The following is a 19,088-nucleotide window of genomic DNA, read 5'->3' as shown; positions in this document are numbered from 1 at the left end:
GCCACAAACCTTTGTTATCATTCCTTCTTTTTCTATTCTTAGCCAGCCTTCTGATGAAATCCTTTCTTCTATTCTTTTAGTATAGTATTAATGTAATATATATCATAAAATAATAAATCAAGCCTTCTGAAACATGGAGTCAGATCCTCATCCTCAGACCCCTGTGAACACCGTCACACCCCAGCACTCCCCACGTGCTGCCCTGGCCTCTCTGCAGCCCCAGGCTGGGTGCAGCTGCTGGCTGTGCTGCTGACAGGGGATGGGGCCAGCGCCTGCTCCTGCCCACACAAAGGCATTTATAGCTCTGCAGCCTCCCCAGCTGCTGCTGCCAGCCTGGGCAGGGCCATCCCAGAGCCTGGGACATTGCTGGGGGAAGCAGAGACTCCTGTCTGTGCCCTGGGATCTGTCTTGTCTGTGTCCTGGGATCTGTCCTGCTCTGTGCCCTGTCTGTGCCTTGTTTGTCCCTGTCTGTGTCCTGGGATCTGTCCTGTCTGTGCCCTGGGATCTGTCCTGCTCTGTGCCCTGTCTGTGCCTTGTTTGTCCCTGTCTGTGCCCTGGGATCTGTCCTGCTCTTTGCCCTGGGATCTGTCCCTGTCAGTGCCCTGGGATCTGTCCTGTCTGTGTCCTGTTTGTGTCCTGTCTGTGCCCTGGGATCTGCCCTGTCTGTTCCCTGGGATCTGTCCCTGTCTGTCCCTGTCTGTGTCCTGTTTGTGTCCCTGTTTGTGCCCTGGGATCTGTCCTGCTCTGTGTTCTTGTCTGTGCCCTGTTTGTGTCCCTGTCTGTGTCCCTGTCTGTGCCCTGTTTGTGTCCCTGTCTGTCCCTGTCTGTGGCAGGCTGCTGATCCCCAGCCATGCTCTCGGGTTCCCCGCACGCTCCCACGTTCCCTCTTGGCAGGGATGGGTTTGGAGCATTCTCCTCTGTGTGTCCTCTCCTGGAGCTGGCAGGACCTGCAGGGTGGGGTGAAGCTTCAGTGGGGCCTGGGGCTGTGCAGAGGGACCCAGGAAAGGCAGAACTCCATGGAATCCCACCCAGTGCCACCCCTGCCATGGCAGGGACACCTCCCACTGTCCCAGGCTGCTCCAGCCCCATGTCCAGCCTGGCCTTGGGCACTGGATCAGCCCCAGCTGCTCTGGGCACATGTGCCAGGCCCTCAGCCCCTCACAGGGAGGAATTTCTCCCCAAAGGCTCCCTGAGGTGCCTGGGGAGGGCTCGTGGTGGCAGGAGGGGCAGCTCAGTGCCACTGACCCTCCTGGGGAGGGCTGGAGGCTGATGGGGAAGCTCTCAGCTCCATCCAGATGTTTGCAGCTGCAGGGTGCACCCCAGGGCCCCCTCCCAGCACCCCCGATGTTAGGTGCCAGCAGGGCTCTGACTCGGTTGCCACAGCTCTGCTCTGTTTGTCCCTTGTGTCAGGAAACCCCAGGCAGGTCCCCTGTGCCTTCCTGTCCCCAGATGTCCCCTCGGGCCACAGCTCCCTGGAGCTCTCTGGGTAGGGGGCCTGGCAGCTGTCCCCGTTTTCAGGATAAATCATTTGCAAAGCTTTAATTACTACTGCTAATCAATATTGCTATTGGGATTTTAATAACTATTGCTGAATCCTTGCCCTGAATGTGGCAGGAGAGCTGGCTGGCCCCAGGGAGGCAGCCAAGGGGCTGGGAGTGTGTGCAGGCAGGAAGGGAGCATCCCCTCATCCCCACACTCCCTGCTCCTGCTCTGGTGGGTCTGGGGTGATGATGGCAATAAAATCCATCCCTGGATGTGCCCAAGGCCAGGCTGGAGCACCTGGGACAGTGGGAGGTGTCCCTGCTAAGGCAGGGGTGGCACTGGGTAGGATTTGAGATCCCTTCCACTCAAACCATTCTGTGATTCTGCAGTTAGCAACATTTTTATTAATAGCATTAACATTTTTATTAGTAGTATTTATATTAATGAATATAAAATACTGATGTTAATAATCAATATAATCAATATTAACAATAACAGCAACTGTGGAGCAGATTTAAGGTCACAGAGGTGTCTCTGGGGTGGGATATGTGCAGTTATTGAATTGCTGTAATCAATTTTGCCCATCTCCTTGTGCAGGCAGCTGTGGGAACACCCCAGGCATTCCTTGGGGAGGAGAGAGGAGGGAAGTGGTGGTGGGGATGGATGGATGGATGGATGGATGGATGGATGGATGGATGGATGGATGGATGGATGGATGGATGGATTGTGGATGGATGGATGGATGGATGGATGGATGGATGGATGGATGGATGGATGGATGATGGATGGATGGATGGATGGATGGATGGATGGATGGATGATGGATGGATGGATGGATGGATGGATGGATGGATGGATAGATGGATGATGGAGGAATGGATGGATGGATGATGGATGGATGATGGATGGATGGATGGATGGATGATGGATGGATGATGGATGGATGGATGGATGGATGGATGGATGGATGGATGGATGGATGGATGATGGATGGATGGATGGATGGATGGATGGATGGATGGATGGATGATGGATGGATGGATGGATGGATGGATGATGGATGGCTGAGGGCTGATGAATGATGAATGATGGATGGAGCCGCGGCGGGCGGGGGAAGCCTGGGAGCCGCCGAGCCGCGGGTCTGTTTCTCATTAAGCGGCCGGGCCGGGCCAAGAAACACAGCAATAAATAAGGGCGAACAAAGCCGCCCCCTCCCCGCCGCCCCCCGGCCGGGCCGGCCGCGCTCGGGGCTCGGCGGCGGGGGAGGGACCCGCGGCATAAAGAGGAGGAGGTCGGGCGGAGGCGCCGAGTCGGGGCGGTGACAGCCCGGGAGCGGCGGCATGGCCGGGCCGGGCCCCCCCGGGCCCCGCCGCGGCTCGGCCTCGGGCTGGGGGCTGCGCCTCGCCCTCCTGGGGGTCCTGCTGGGGCTGCCCCCGCGGGGCCGGGCGGGGCCGGCAGGTAACGGGGGCTGCGGGCCGGCGGGACGGGGTGCGATGGGATAGGGATGGGGATGGGATGGGGACGGGATGGGGGATCCGGGCTGCGCTCGCTGCCCCCGGGGAGCCCCCAGAGCCCGCGCTGCGGCTCCGCTCCGCTCCCGGAGCTCCCGGCCCGGCCCCGCGGGTCCCGCTGGCCGCGGAGGAACCGGGCACCGGGCACCGGGCACGGGGCCGCTCTCAGCCCCAGAACACGGGGAGGCACCGGGCACGGGGCCGCTCTCAGCCCCAGAACACGGGGAGGGTCCGGGCACCGGGCACGGGGCCGGTCTCAGCCCCGGAGCTGAGGGTGAATTCAGAGCCCCCGTTCCGAGCCAGCCGCGGCTCTGAGCAGGAGCGCGGAGTCCGCCCTGCCCTGCGGGTCTTGCCCTGAAACGTGGCTCGTTCGGTCCGTGAGGAAATCCAGACTTTCCCCGGCGCTCCCATCGCTTTTTAGATGGGAGCCGGAGGAGGAGAGGGGCTGCCCGTTTCCCTTCGCCCCCCTGTCGCCTCTTCCTTATCCCTGTTTCCTTCCCCAGCCCTTCCAAGAAGTCAGGGCTGATGTTCCTCCAGCCAGAGCACATTTTTTCCTTGCAGCATTTTTCACTTCCGAGCTTTGCCGGGCTCTCGGCTGCTGCTGAGAAGTTTTCCAGCAACTGCAAGAGAGCAGCTGGGAGGGGAGCGGGAGGGCGGTGGGGCCGGAGCTGTGTTTAGATAGGGAGCAGAAGGGAAAGCTGCCAGCTCTGGGGGGACCCGGGCTCTGCGGGGCTCCCCGGGCTCCCCCAGCCCCGCAGCTCGGGGTGCCACCATCCCAATCCCCACAGCAGCGCCGCTCCCCACAGCGCTCCCTAAAAGGGCTGGGATCGATGTTTTCCAGGAAATCCAGAGGAGGAGGGGTGTGGGAAACCCTTTCTGCGCTGCCTTTGAGTTTATTTGAGTTCCATTTCGGAGGCCCCGTCTCGTGCTCCGAGTCTCTCAGATTCCCAGCAAAAGCTACAAACAAAACAGTGGGAAATTTAAAATATCGTAACTGAAATCTCATCTCCTAAATCTCCCTGCTGAGGGATTTTTGGGACGCGGCCGAAGCCCGGCCCAGCCCCTGGTGTCCCATCCTCTCCCCAGCCGTGGGAGAGAGCTGGGGCCGGCACAGCTCCCTGCCCTGCTCCAGTGGGAATTGAAGAGGGATTTATTGCTTGGCTCTGGAATGGGAGGCACCAAACCCCGAAATGGGAGAGCACCAAACCCGCCGGGGCTGCTCCCGTGCCTCAGTTTCCCCGCGGACAATGAGCTGATGCGAGGCCGGGGTGCAGGGCCTGGCTCCCGCGTTGGGAGGAGGTGAGGAGAAGGAAGCTGGGATGGTGCCACCCCTTATCTGCAGCTATTCCTGGAATCTGATCCCAGGCTATATTTAATGGCACTGATTAAATACCTCGGGCGATAGCGCCCGGCGCTCCCGGGGGACAAAGGTGGCCGGGCGGGGTGACCCGAGCCCATCCAGCCCCGGCAGCAATTCCCAGCCCACAGCTCCACCTTTGTTTTTCCTTTGTCTTTCCAACAACTTCATCTTCCCTCGAGCCAAAGCCCCGGAGCTCAGCACGGGGAACCAAAACAAGCTCTAAAACCAGAGAGCCCTGAGCCCTGTAATTCCACTCTCTGAGTAAATAACCTCGCTGGGGAAGATAATTCCACCCAAGCTCTCCTGACAACGTTTGGCTTGGCAAGGTGGCCCAACCCTTGACATTTTTGTTCAGCCTCGTCCCCTCTCTGCAGCAGCCTCAGATTTTCGTTTTTTGTTCTGTTGTCATCCGGGCTTAAGTCATCAGTGGCTGCTCCCTGTGCTGCAGTCAAATCCAGCCACATTGTTTAGGAAAAAAATAATCTTAGAAAGTCTGTCTGCCTTGGCTGGAGCCAAGGAATGGCTTGTGCTGCCTGCCCGGGGGGGCTGGGATGGCTCAGCAAACCCTGACAGGCACGGCCCTCGGGATCCTGCTGCAGCCCAGCCCTGGGGCACAGAGCTGCATTGGGGTGATGGAACCACCCTGCCTGCTGAGCACAGAGTCATGGAGCTCTTTGGGTGGGAAGGAACCCCAGAGCCCACCCAGTGCCACCCCTGCCATGCAGGGACCCCTCCCAGCGCCCCAGGCTGCTCCCAGTGTCCAGCCTGGCCTGGGACACTCCAGGGATGCAGAGCAGGCACAGCTCCCACAGGGCAGCTGCATCTCCAGGGGCAGATTTAGGGATTTGGGGCCCTGGGGCCTGGGTGGGAGCAATGGGACTGGGAGCTTCCAGGACCAAGGCTGAGCCAGCAGTGAGGGGTTGGGCTGGGGAGGGGGTGACACTGTCCTGGGGCTGGGTAGGGGATGACACTGGGGAGGAGGTGACACTGGGAGTGGCACTGGCTCGGGGCTGGGTCCATCCCCTGGAACACCCGTGAGGAGGCTCTGGGTGTGGGTGCCCATCTCTGTCCCTGTGCTGGGGCTGTGCAGGGCTGCAGCTCTCTCAGGCTCTGCTCAGCAACTCTCTCCTCTCTCCTCCACTGTCCCCAGGGTCCCTGTCCCATGGAGAGAGGGTCACCCCCCACTGGCTGCTGGGGGGCCGTGCCCGCAGGGCTGTCAGCCTGCAGGAGCAGGTAAGGGTGATCCCAAACCCCTCCTTCCTCCTGTTTCCTTCCTTCCTCCTCCCTCCTGCTTCCTCCCTCCTCCTTCCTCCTTCCCTGCTCTGCCCACAGCCTTCCTGCTGGGACACCATGGAGCCCTTGGGCTGCAGCATCCATGGGCAGGGTGTGGATTTCAGGATCCATGGGCAGGTCGAGAATTTCAGGATCCATGAGCAGGGTGTGGATTTCAGATCCATGAGCAGGGTGTGGGATTCAGGATCCAAGGCAAGGTTGAGAATTTCAGGATCCATGAGCAGGTTGAGAATTTCAGGATCCATAAGCAGGTTGGGGAGTGTCAGGATTCATCATCACCCTCAGGTGGTGAAGAGGTAAAGCAGAGGATGCAGCAGTGTGTTAATTAAACATGGTGTTAATGAGTGCTGGGCAGGAGGAGGATGGCCAGGAGCTGCAGGGTGAGTGGATGGGAGCTGGAGAGCTCAGAGGGAGGAGATGGAGGTGATCTGTCAGCTCCTGGTTTGGGATGGGAGGAGCTGGAGGTGATCTCTCCTGATTTGGCTGGGGTAGGAGGAGCTGGAAGTGATCTGTCAGCTCCTGGTTTGGGATGGAGGAACTCAGGTGATCTGTCAGCTCCTGGTTTGGGATGGGAGGGGCTCAGGTGATCTGTCAGCTCCTGGTTTGGGACAGGAGGAGCTCAGGTGATCTGGCAGCTCCTGGTTTGGGATGAGAGGAGCTCAGGTGATCTGTCAGCTCCTGGTTTGGGATGGGAGGGGCTCAGGTGATCTGTCAGCTCCTGGTTTGGGATGGAGGAACTCAGGTGATTTGTCAGCTCCTGGTTTGGGATGGAGGAGCTCAGGTGATCTGTCTGCTCCTGGTTTGGCTGGGACAGGAGGGGCAGCCAAGGGAAAGTGCTGCAGGTTTGGGAGCAGGGCCCTGCAGGGAGCAGAGGGCATCTCCTGCCAGGGCTGTCCCCCTCTCCCTGCTGTCCCCACATCCCTGGGGGGCCGGGGGCTCCTTAGGCAGCTCCAGCCTCTCCCAGCTCTGGTTCCGAGGGCTCCGAGGGGCTGAGAGCGCTGCTGGGAGGGGCCTCCGGGGCCATCTCACCTGAGATGCTCCAAACGAGCCTTCCTTGCCACAGGTGGAACCGGCCGGGCTCGGGAGGGGGCTCTGGGCTGCCCTGGTTGTCCCAGGGGAAGGAACCCGGGCTGGCTGCTCCTGCTGGAGCTGCAAGGGCCCGTGTGGGTGCTGTGCTCGGCCTGGGGAGATGTCCCTGACCTGGAGAAATGTTCCCCGGCCTGGGAGATGTCCTTTCCCTGCAGAGATGTCCCCAGCCTGCAGGAATGTCCCCTCCCGCTGGCAGCCCCGGCCCCGTCTATATTTAAATTGAAGCCACTTGAGACAGGGAACGCGTGGCAGGGCAGGATTATTGGGCAGGATTATTTCTGCTCCTTTATTTATGGGTGCCTCGGTGGTACCGGCGGTGCAAACGGCGCCCGGGGGGGTTTGGGGCTTTTAAAGGGTTTTGGGATTCCGAGGCTCGGGGCTGGGGTGTCGGGCAGGTCCCTGTGTTTGCTGCCATCCTCTGCGCCGCAGCCCCGCCGGGCTGGACAAGGAGCTGAGCAAGGAGCTGGACAAGGAGATGAGCAAGGAGCTGGACACGGAGCAGGGAGGGAGCGGGGCTGGGCAGAGCTGCAGGGAGAGGCTTTGGGGAGGGATGGGGACAGCCAGGCAGGGACAGACACAGCCCCGGTACTGCTGAGGCTCATTTTTAGGATCAATTTAGTCCGTTCAGTCCCCACCCCGTCTCCTGCCGCCCTCCAGCAGGGATTCTGGAAATAATCGCGTCTGTGGGGATGCCAGCTGTGCCAGGAGGCAGCATGCCAGCCTGCCGGGTGGTGGCTTCCAGCCCAGGCATCCCCAGAATCCTCCATCCCTGCCCGGGGCTGCTCCTCCTGCCCCTGCCCAGGATGGGGGCAAGGGCTGCCCGGGCTGCCAGGGGCTTTTCCAGACCCCAGAGATGGGAATGGGGCTGGAGCCAGGGATGGGAATGGGGATTGTACCCAGAGATGGGAATGAGGCTGTACCCAGAGATGGGAATGGGGGCTGTACCCAGAGATGGGAATGGGGCTGTACCCAGAGATGGAAATGGGGATGGAGCCAGGGATGGGAATGGGGATTGTACCCAGAGATGGAAATGGGGATGGAGCCAGGGATGGGAATGGGGATTGTACCCAGAGATGGGAATGGGGCTGTACCCAGGGATGGGAATGGGGCTGTACCCAGAGATGGGAATGAGGCTGTGCCCAGAGATGGGAATGGGGATTGTGCCCAGAGATGGAAATGGGGATTGTGCCCAGAGATGGGAATGGGGATTGTGCCCAGTGATGGGAATGGCTGCTGTACCCAGAGATGGGAATGGGGCTGTACCCAGGGATGGAAATGGGGCTGTACCCAGAGATGGAAATGGGGCTGTATCCAGCACTCCACCCTGGGCATCCCACCAGTATCCAGCCCTGGGGAAGGGCTCGATATGCCCTGTCCCAGCCCAGAGCCTGCTCAGCCTTGGGGCTCCCCCTGCCTCTTTCCCTTCCATTTGGAATTGCTTTCTCCAATTGGAGCAGGAGGAGAGGGGAGGATCAGGCTGCTCACAGTGGCTGGGATGTGCTGCGGTGCTGAGGGCACTTCCCTGCGCTGCTCCCTGCAGGGAAGCCCTTTTCCCCTTGTTTCCCCCTTGTTTCCCCCTTGTTTCCCCCTTCTTTTCCCTGTGCCAGATGTGGCTGCACTGAGCAAACCCTGGCAGTTCTGTTCTGAACCAGCCCAAACCCTGCCCTGACCCCTGGGCCTGGCTGCCCTGCTTCCTGACTCCCAGGGATGTTCCTGCCTCCCAGAGGTGTTCCTGACTCCCAGGGATGTTCCTGACTCCCAGGGATGTTCCTGACTCCCAGGGGTGCTCCTGGTTGGATGTTCCTGACTTCCAGGGATGCTCTTGACTCCAAGTGATGTTCCTGGCTGCCAAGGGTGCTCCTGGCTCCCAGGAATGCTTTTCCAGAAAGCAGTGGGTGTAAGAGCTTCCTTCCTGGATGCTGCTGGCATTGGCCAAGTGATGCAATCCCGAGCTGTGTTCCTCAAGCCTCAGTGCTGGCCCCTCCTCAAGCCTCAGAGCTGGCACTGGCTGCCTGGGGAGGCCCTGGTGCAGCCCAGCTGCTCCAGCAGCTGCAGATCCCATCAGCAAATCCTCCTGGAGCACCCCTGGTAGCCTCCATCCTCTCCTCCCTGTCACATCCGGGCTCTGGGGGCTTCCCTGGGAGCTCAGGGCCTGGGGGAGCAGCCTGAGCAGATGGCTGGGCTGGGAGCTGAGCTCTGGGAGCTGGCCTGGGTGATTCCCAGGGAACTCTGAGCTCCCTGAGCCTGCTCCTGAGCAGGAGCTTCCCAGCAGGGATGGAGGCAGCTGGATGGGCTGGGAGCTGTGGGCAAACGGGGAAGGGCAGCTCAACCCCCTGGCCCTCTGCACAAAGCACTGGGGTTTGTCTCATCAATGGAGTGAAAAGTTAAACCAGACTCCAGCTGGGCCTGCAGGGTCCCTGGGCTGGTCACAGGCTGGGGCCTGGCCAGGCTGAGCCATCCCAGCTGCAATTCCATCACTGCAGCCCCTCCCAGCCCCTGGGGACTGGCTGTGCTGGATGGCCTGGACAGGGCCACCCCCTGCACCTGCAGCAGGGCTGAGAGGGGATGCAGGGACTGGGGGGGACTGGGGCACTCCTCTGTTCGTGGTGGGGACTGGAGAAAGAGACTGGGGAGCAGGAGGAGCCTGTGAGGATGCTGGGACCCGTGAGGATGCTGGAGCCTGTGAGGATGCTGGAGCCTGTGAGGATGCTGGGATCTGTGAGGATGCTGGAGCCTGTGAGGATGCTGGAGCCTGTGAGGATGCTGGGACCTGTGAGGATGCTGGAGCCTGTGAGGATGCTGGGACCTGTGAGGATGCTGGAGCCTGTGAGGATGCTGGAGCCTGTGAGGATGCTGGGACCTGTGAGGATGCTGGAGCCTGTGAGGATGCTGGAGCCTGTGAAGATGCTGGAGCCTGTGAGGATGCTGGGACCTCTGAGGATGCTGGAGCCTGTGAGGATGCTGGAGCCTGTGAGGATGCTGGAGCCTGTGAGGATGCTGGGACCTGTGAGGATGCTGGGACCTGTGAGGATGCTGGGACCTGTGAGGATGCTGGAGCCTGTGAGGATGCTGGGACCTGTGGGGATGCTGGAGCCTGTGAGGATGCTGGGACCTGTGAGGATGCTGGAGCCTGGGGTCACAGTGGAGCCCAGGATGAAATTGGAACTTGCAATGTGCTGGAGCCCAGGGTGGTGCTGGAGCTTGGAATGTGCTGGAGCCTGGGGTGATGCTGAAACATGGAATCCCATGTTGGATTCTTGGAATGTACTGGAGCCTGGGATGATGCTGGAGCCCAGGATAATGGACTCTGGGATGATACTGAAGTTTGGGATGTTGCTGGAGCTTGGAAAGTGCAGGAGCCCAGGACAGTGCTGGAGCCTGTGAGGATGCTGGGACCCAGGAGGATGCTGGAGCCTGGGGTCACAGTGGAGCCCAGGATTAAATTGGAACTGGGGATGTGCTGGAGCCCAGGGTGATGATGCTGGAACTTGGAATGTACTGGAGCACAGGACAGTGCTGGAGCCTGGGGAGATGCTGAAATATGGATTATATTGGAGCCTGGGATGATGCTGGAGCCCAGGACAATGCTGGAGCCTGGGGAGATGCTGGAGCTTGGAATGTACTGGAGCCTGGGATGGTGCTGGAGCCCAGGATGATGGAACCTGGGATGACACTGAAGTTTGGGATGTTGCTGGAGCTTGGAATGTGCAGGAGTCCAGACAGTGCTGGAACACAGGATTATGCTGGAGTTTGGGATGATGCTGCAGCCTGAGACAATGGCAGAGCCCAGGAAGATGCTGGAGTTGGGAATCTCCTGGAACCTGGGATGATGCTGGAATGTTCTGGAATCCAGGATGATGCTGGACCTTGGGATGATGCTGAAACCTGATAAGTTGCTGCAGCCCAGGCTGATATTGGAGCCTGGGATGATGCTGGAGCTCTGGAGGATGCTGGGCCTTGGAATAATGCTGGAGCCAAGGATGATACTGGAACCTGGGATGGTGTCGGAAACGTTCTGGAATCCAGGATGATGCTGGGCCTTGGAATGATGCTGGAGCCAGGGATAATATTGGAACCTGGAAGATGCTGGAGGGCAGGAGGAGGCTGGAGCCAGGAGGAGGCTGCTCCTGGATCATTCCCAGTGTGCAGATCCTGTCAGGAGCCCCGGGGCAGCTCCCTGCCCGCCCGGGGCACGAGTAGCAGCGGTCAATCAGCGCCATCACCCTGCCTGCCCTCGGAGCCTGGCTCCTGCCTGGCACAGGGCTGCCCACATTCCCTGCTTTCACTGTGCTGATCCCTGCAGGAGCTGAGCTGGGCCCATCCCAGCTGGAACCAGGATCCATCCCTGCTCCCCGCTGCCCCTCCAGGAGCTCCCAGGGGAAACTGAGGCACGGGGGGAGGAGAGCTTGTGGTGCATCCCCTGCCGGGGAGGGGATACATGTCCCACAGCAGCTGCTTGTTCTCCAGCCCCTGGGAGATGGGATGGGATGGGTGGGATGGGATAGGATGAGATGGGATGGGATGGGATGGGATGGGATGGGATAGGATGGGATGGGATGGGATAGGATGGGATGGGATGGGATGGGATGGGATGGGATGGGATGGGATGGGATGGGATGGGATGGGATGGGATGGGATGGGATGGGATGGGATGGGAGCTGCCGGGGCCGGGATACCCCGGACACGCACGTTCCCTTTAAGACGGCAGCTGGGAAAGAACATTCTGCAAGTAAGGGCTCTGGAGGCGAGGCAGGGAGTAATTGCTGGGGAATTCTAAACCGGGAATGAGCCGGCCGGGACCTGGTGGGGAGGAGGAGGAGGAGAGGGCTGCAGGGAGCGGGTGCTGGGGAGATCAGAGACGGGGAGAGAAAAAGGGAGGGCAAGAGGCGGGGGAAAGGAGGGAAACGGCGAGAAAAATGTACAGACCATGTTTGGCCAGAGAGCGATGTTTGTACAAGATCGTGTTCCAAAAATACCGCCCGTTCCCAGCGCCGCCGAGCGGGGATGGAGCCGCTGCCCGCCGGGACCCGCTCGGTTCGGCACCGGGCCCGGCTCGGTTCGGCACCGGGGCCCTCTCGGTTCGGGCACCGGGACCCGCTCGGTTCGGCACCAGGCCCGGCTCGGTTCGGCACCGGGCCCCGCTCGGTTCGGCACCGGGCCCCGCTCGGTTCGGGCACCGGGCCCCGCTCGGTTCGGCACCAGGATCCCGCTCGGTTCGGGCACCGGGCCCCGCTCGGTTCGGGCACCAGGATCCCGCTCGGTTCGGCACCGGGGCCCTCTCGGTTCGGGGCCAGGCCGGGCCGGGGGAGCCGCCGGGAGGTGCCGGGGCCGGGCCGGGCCTCCCTGCGCTGCGGGTTTGTGCTCTGACAGTGCCGGGGCTGCTCGCCTTTTTTGGAGCTGGGCACATGGAGCGGGAGGCGGAGGCGGAGGGAGCTCAGCCAGCCCGGCTGCAGCTGCAGCCCTGTTCCCTGCTCCATTCCCGGCTCCATCCCCGCTCCCGGCTCCATCCCTGTTCCTTGCTCCACCCCCGCATCCCGGCTCCATCCCCGCTCCCGGCTCCATCGCCGCATCCCTGCTCCAGCCCTGCTCCCGGCTCCATCCCGGCTCCATCCCCATTCCCAAGTCTATCCCCATTGCCGGCTCAAGCTGTTCTCAGCTCCATCCCGGCTCCTTCCCCGTTCCCAGCTCCAGCCCCATTCCCAGCTCTATCCCGGCTCCAGCCCCGCTCCCGGCTCCAGCCCTGCATCCTGGCTCCATCCCGGCTCCATCGCCCCATCCCGGCTCCATCTCCGTTCCATCCCCATTCCCGGCTCCATCCTCATCCCCGTCCCCGGCTCCCTCCCGGCTCCATCCCCCCATCCCGCCCGGCAGGAGCCGCACCTCGCTGCCCTGTGCACCCGGAGCTCATCGCGGGGGCTCCTCGGAGCCGCAGCCACCCACGGGCACCCTGAGCACCCTGAGCTCTGTCTGGGACGGCCCGGCCCGGGGCTGCCTTCGGGGTGGGTGTGCAGGAACAGCCCCTCCGGCCGTACAGACCCCCGGCAGTACAGACCCCGCAGCCCGGGGGCAGCAGTGCCAGCACCTCGCTGCTCTGCACCCAAATGCTTTATCCCTTTGTCCCTTTGTCCCTCTGTCCCGAGCTCAGGGCAGGCTCCCCTGGGGCTCCCCTGGTGTCCCCCATAGCCAGGGCAGGGGGCCTGGGCTGGAGGAGCAGCAGCACAGCCAGCTCCACAGGAATTGGGGAATCCACAGGGAATCCAGCTCCACAGGAATTGGGGAATCCACAGGGAATCCAGCTCCACAGGAATTGGGGAATCAGGACTTAACCTCTGCTTCATCCCGGGCCGTGAATCACCCAGCTCCGCCCCTCCTTGCTGCATTCCTGTGTTCCAGCTGCAGGGATGGGATGCCAAGGGCAGCCAGAGCTGGGGCCTTGTGGGGATGGATTCTTCCTCTGTCCCCTTTCCCTGCAGAGCCAGGAACAGCTGCTTCCTCTGTCCCCTTTCCTTCCAGAGCAGGGACGGCTCCTTCCTCTGTCCCCTTTCTCTGCAGAGCCAGGAACAGCTCCTTCCTCTGTCCCCTTTCCTTCCAGGCCAGGGACGGCTCCTTCCTCTGTCCCCTTTCCTTCCAGGGCCAGGAACAGCTCCTTCCTCTGTCCCCTTTCCTTCCAGAGCAGGGACGGCTCCTTCCTCTGTCCCCTTTCCTTCCAGAGCCAGGGATGGCTCCTTCCTCTGTCCCCTTTCCTTCCAGGGCCAGGAAGAGCTGGCCAGACCCACGGCCATGGCAGTGATGGGGTCCTGTGGGCTGGCAGCCCACTGGGCTCCCTGTGTGCTCCATGGATGGGGACAGAATGAGGGGGACCTCAGAGCCCCGGGACAGACTGAGGGGGACCTCAGAGCTCAGGGACAGTCCAGACCATGGGCAGCAGGCAGGGCCATGCTTTCAGTGTCCTCAGAGCTGGGGACAGTGTGGGGACACAGGGAAGGGCAGCACTGTGGGCTCTGGCCCCTCCTGTCACACACAGCTGGGCTGGCTCCAGAGCCAGGTTCCCGTCCAACACCCTCCGAAGAGAGGGAATGAGTAAAGAATGAGTAAAGGCACCAGCATCCTGGGGAAGCTGAGTCAATGTTTCCTTTCTGTGCCGCCGCTCTGAGGTATTTTTAACGGCCCTCATCCGGTGCCCGGCGGGTATTGGTGGTGATTTCCATCCCCCCAGGGTACTGATGTCCCTCCCAGGGCTGAGGGCCCTTCCCTGGATCAGCCTCTGCACTGGGGCAGAGCTGAGCTGGGATGGAGCACACAGAGACCCTGCTCAGGGTGGTCCTGGTGCTGCTCCTCATCCTGGGGCCATCCTGTTCTGCCTTTCCCTGGGGGAGCTGCAACAGAGCTGGGGTCTGCTGCCTCAGCCCTGAATCTCCTGTGACTCCCCCATTATCCCTGCTGTAAATCCCCCATTATCCTCCTGTGACTGCCCCATTATCCCTGCTGGCTGGGAGTTCAGGGAGATCCCCTTCCCCAGGATGGAGAGGCTGGGATGCACCTGGAGCTGGAGCAGAGGAAGGTTCTGGGCACAGGGACCTTGTCTGAGCCCATCCCTCCTTTCCTTGCAGGTGGTGGCTCCTGCCCGGGCAGAGGTGGCTGTGACAGCTGAGGGCAGAGAGCTCGTGCTGGTGCTGGAGAGGAACCAGTGAGTGTGGGGCTGGGAATGGGGAGGGGGCATGGGGCACCCTGCCAGGGGCCTGCCTGGGCTGGGGAGGGGACATGGGGCACGGGGCACTCTGCCAGGGACCCACCTGGCCTGGCAGGGTTGTGGCCAGCAGGGGAAGGGACAGCCCAGTGTGGCTCCATTTGGGCTGGAATGCTCCTGTTGCCTCCTTGGTCACCTCCTTTGGGCTCCTGCTCTGGGTCAGTTTGGATGCATGTGGCAGCAGCTCCTGTCCCCTGTGCCCTGTGACACTCATCCAGCCTGGGACAAGGACACTCCCCTCCCCTGGGACACAGACAGAGCTTGTGTCCATCTGTCCTGCCCTCCTTGTCCCTCTGCCTGGGCCCTCGTGGCATTTTACAGAGCCCCAGAACCCCAGAGTTGTTTGGGCTGGAAGGGACCCTGAAGATGCAGTGCCACCCCTGCCATGGCAGGGACACCTGCCACCAGCCCAGGCTGCTGCAGGCCCCGTTCAGGGCTGGGGACACTGCCAGGGCTGGGGCAGCTCCAGTTCTCTGTCCCTTGATGGGTTTGTGTCCCGTGCTGAGCGGGGCAGAGCTGAGCCCTTCCTGCTGCTGGTGGGTACAAACCCAGCCCCACGGTGTCCCCTGGGCCCCAGTGACAGCTCCGGGTGTGCAAGAAGGGGAACTGGGGGTCCCTCTGCCCATCTGAGGGCTGTGGGCACTGGGGTTGGTGGTGGGGGATGAAATGTGATGGGCAGAGCTTGGCCTCGTGTCTGGCCGGTGCTCCAGGCCTGGCTACATTGAGTGTGCCCTCTGCCCCTTGTGCCACTGTGCCCTCTGGAGAGGGGCAGGAGGGACAGGGAGAGCACTGGGAGCTCTGGAGGGGGCAGGAGGGACAGGGGCAGCTCTGGGTGAGCTGGGGGACAGTGGCACAAAGGGGACCTGAGCACCCAGAGCAGTCCACAGCACCCAAGGCACCCCAGAGTGGCTGTGGGGACATTGTGGGGACGCAGTGTGGGGACACAGCATGGAGACACAGCGTAGGGACATCCAAACTGCCCTAGGGGTGTACACAGAGCGGGGACACAGCTTGGGGACAGTACATCCAAACTGCCCTGGGGGTACACGCATTGTGGGGACACAGCATGGGGACACAGTGTGGGGACACCCAAACTGCTGCCTCAGCCCTGTGAGTGAGCCCCTGGCCCAGTGAGCTGGGTTTGGCCTCAGACCTTCCTCCTGGCACTGGGAGCTCTGCTCGGTCCCCAGGAGCGTCCCGGGGTGTTTCCCTCACCCTGCTTGGTGGAGCAGGCTGGTCCTGCCCTCCCTGCCCTGCCTGGAGGGCACGTCCCTGCTGTGGGGCCAGCCCGGGCTGTGCCTGGCTCAGCCATCCCAGTCCATGGCAGGAGGATTTGCCATTCCTGTGTCCCCAGCCCAGCTGTCCCGTCCCTGTCCCCATGTCCCCGTGTCCCCAAGCTGGCCAGGCCCTGCCTTGGCAGCCACCCAGTGTCCCTGGCAGGAGGCAGGCTGAGCTGTGGCTGCTGTCTGGGCTGTGGCTGCAGTCCCTGGGGCCAGGCACCCACGGACAGGCTGTGGGGAGCCACAGCCGTGCCCACAGTGACATTTCTGGGGCCAGGCTGGCTGAAAGCAGAAAGGGAGAGGCAGGGGAGCTATTCTGGGAGTGCTGCTTTATTTTCTCTGCAGAATTTAACTTTTGGGATGGAGCCAAACCCCAAAAATGAGTCTAAACTGAGAGCAGGGGAAAACCTGGCCCCGTTTGTCCTTCTCTGGGTGGCTGAGCCCCACAGGAGTGCTGCCCTTCCATGGGGACCTGCCAGCCCAGGGGTGACCTGCCATCCCCACAGGGACCTGCCATCCCCAGGGCACTGCAGCCTTCCAGCAGATACCCATCACCCGGGCATCTGGGCAAGGTCACACAGATCTGGGCAATGCAGGAAAACCTGTCTTCTTTTTCTTCTTTTTTTTTTTTTTTTTTTTTTTTTCTTTTTTTTTTTTTTTTTCTTTTTCTTTTTCTTTTTCTTTTTCTTTTTCTTTTTCTTTTTCTTTTTCTTTTTCTTTTTCTTTTTCTTTTTCTTTTTCTTTTTCTTTTTCTTTTTCTTTTTCTTTTTTTTTTTAAATTTTTTTTCTTTTTTTCTTTTTCTTCTTTTTCTTCTTCTTCTGGATGGCCCAGCCTGGTTCAGGGGGCTCAGGGGATGTGTGGGTGGCTCAGGGGGTTCAAGGGGCTCAGGGGGATATATGGAAGGCTCAGGGGGCTCGGGGGGCTCAGGGGGATATGTGGATGGTTCAGAGGATGTGTGGATGGTTCAGGGGGCTCGGGGGGCTCAGGGGATGTGGGGATGGCTCAGGGGGCTGAGGGGATGTGTGGATGGCCCAGGCTCAGGGGCTCGGTGCGTTGCTGTGCCGGCAGCCCTGGAGGCGCTGCCCACTGTCCCCGCTGTGTCCCCGCAGGCTGCTGGCTCCGGGCTACACGGAGACGCACTACAGCGAGCAGGGCCAGCCCGTGACGGTCACCCCCAACCACACGGTGGGTGCTGGGCCCTCCCCTCTGGGTTTCGGGGTTCGGATGGAGCCGCGGGGCGCTCCCCTCTGGGTTTCGGGGTTCGGGTGGAGCCGAGATTCCCCGACGGCAGCGGGAATGCGGCAGCGCTCGACTGCTGCGGCTCCGGGCCCCGGGACAGCGCCTCGGGACACAAACACAGCAGGGCAGGGCCCTCCCTCCCCATGGCCCCACCGCCTTGTGTCACCCTTCCAGCGCCGCGCCGGGCGCCGGGCTCTGTCCCGGGCTGACCCCGTTCCATTCCCATTCCCGGTGCGGGGAACAGCGCTCGCCGGGCTGGGAAAAGAGATGGGAAATGGAAGTGGGGAGATGGAATAGGGGAAATTGAATAGGGGAAATGGAAAGGGAAAATGGAAAAGGGGAGATGGAAATTGGGAGATGGAAAAGGGGAGATGGAAATGGGGAGATGGAAAAGGGGCAATGGAAAAGGGGCGCTTTTCTGGGAGCAGCCCTCGGGCTGCTGGTCCCAGCCCGCTGAGGAAGGTCCCCCTGTCTCTCTCCAGGAGCACTGCCACTACCACGGGCACGTCCGCGGCCACCGCCGCTCCTGGGTCGTGCTCAGCACCTGCTCGGGATTACGGTATGGGGGAATGGGAATGGGGAATGTCAACGGGAATGGGGAAATGGGGAATGGGAATGGGGGAATATGGTATGGGGGAACAGGAATGGGGAATATGGGAACAGGGAATACGGTATTGGGGAATGGGAATGGGGAATGGAGGAACGGGGGAACAGGGAATGGGGAATGGGGGAATGGAGAATACAGTATTGGGGAATGGGGAATGGGAATGAGGAATGGGGAATACGATATGGGGGAATGGGAATGGGAAATGGGGAACAGGGAATGGGGAATGGGGGATGGGAATGGGGGAACGGTAAATGGGGTGATAGGCAATGGGGGAATAGGGAATGGGAAATGGGGGAATGGGGGAACAGGGAGTGAGGGAACAGGAAATGGGGAATGGGGGAACAGAGAATAGGGAGTGGGGAATAGGGGAACAGGGAATGGGGGAATAGGGAATGGGGAACAGGGAGTGAGGGAACAGGGAACAGGGAATGGGGGAACAGAGAATAGGGAGTGGGGAATAGGGGAACGGGGAATGGGGGAATAGGGAATGGGGAACAGGGAGTGAGGGAACAGGGAACAGGAAATGGGGAATGGGGGAACAGAGAATAGGGAGTGGGGAATAGGGGAACAGGGAATGGGGGAATAGGGAATGGAGGAAGGAGTAGGGAATGGAGGAAGGAATAGGGTATGGGGGAATCAGGGTTGGAGAAACACAGGGTTGGTGGATTGAGGAGCTGACAAAGGTGGGATGGATCCACTGCTCCCTCTCTCTGCAGGGGTCCCCTTTGGGACCACCCAAGCAGCACCAATGCTCCTGCAAGCCCAGCTCCAAATGCTTCATGGGCTGATTTTCCCATGACTCCTACCTTGTCCTTCCTCCTTCTCCCACCCTTCCCCCAGCCCCAGGACTGAGCAGGCTGGGCAGGGACGATATTCCTGGCAGTATGAGTTTATTCCCAGGAATTCTATCCCTGGAGGGGCAGGTCCCTGCACCCCAGAGCAGCTGTCCCAGACCAAGCTTTGGCCTGTGCTCTGAAGGGGGCAGGTTTGGGTGCCCAGGGTTTATTTGTCCTGGGGCTGTTTGAGCAGAGATCCCCAATTCTTGTCCCTGCTCCCAGCTTGAGTACAGACCAGGCTGGTGTGCCACAAGTCTGTGGGGCCTCAGGGGCTGGGGCAGTGCAGGGGGAAGCACCACAGGAGCCATCGGGGCTGTTCCCATCTCCAGGGGCCTCATAGTGCTGAGCAGCAACACCAGCTACTACCTGAGCCCCCTGGGGCCCCCCGAGCCCGGCCTACATCTCCTCCAGCGAGCAGAACACCTGCCTGTGCCAGGGGGCACCTGCGGGCACGGCCAGCACCTGGCAAGCACCGTGGCTGGCATGGCCCGGCTCTTCCAGCCACGGCACACACGGGTAAATCCTCAGGGGGGAATCCAGTTGGGTAAATCCTCATGGGTAAATCCTCACGGGTGAATCTCCATGGGTAAATCCGCTCAGGTAAATCCTCACGGGTGAATTTATTATGAATCCTCACGGGTGA

The 19,088-nt window shown here is 61.1% G+C and overlaps 1 protein-coding gene across 1 annotated transcript in view; it reads left to right on the top strand.

Annotated features, from left to right (window-relative positions):
- Positions 1-2,822: 2,822 nt before the first annotated feature.
- LOC131083915 (disintegrin and metalloproteinase domain-containing protein 33-like) overlaps positions 2,823-19,088 on the top strand; it is a 36,048-nt gene continuing 19,782 nt past the window's right edge. Inside the window, exons 1-6 of the mRNA XM_058024919.1 lie at positions 2,823-2,940; positions 5,504-5,586; positions 14,346-14,422; positions 16,873-16,948; positions 17,485-17,561; positions 18,775-18,961. Of these exons, the coding sequence (XP_057880902.1) occupies positions 2,823-2,940; positions 5,504-5,586; positions 14,346-14,422; positions 16,873-16,948; positions 17,485-17,561; positions 18,775-18,961 (618 nt within the window). The remainder of the gene's footprint in view (positions 2,941-5,503; positions 5,587-14,345; positions 14,423-16,872; positions 16,949-17,484; positions 17,562-18,774; positions 18,962-19,088) is intronic.

This window comes from Melospiza georgiana, chromosome 5, assembly GCF_028018845.1.
Source record: "Melospiza georgiana isolate bMelGeo1 chromosome 5, bMelGeo1.pri, whole genome shotgun sequence".
In the NCBI taxonomy this organism is placed as follows: Eukaryota; Metazoa; Chordata; class Aves; order Passeriformes; family Passerellidae; genus Melospiza; species Melospiza georgiana.
This window is presented reverse-complemented; position numbering and strand designations above follow the sequence as displayed.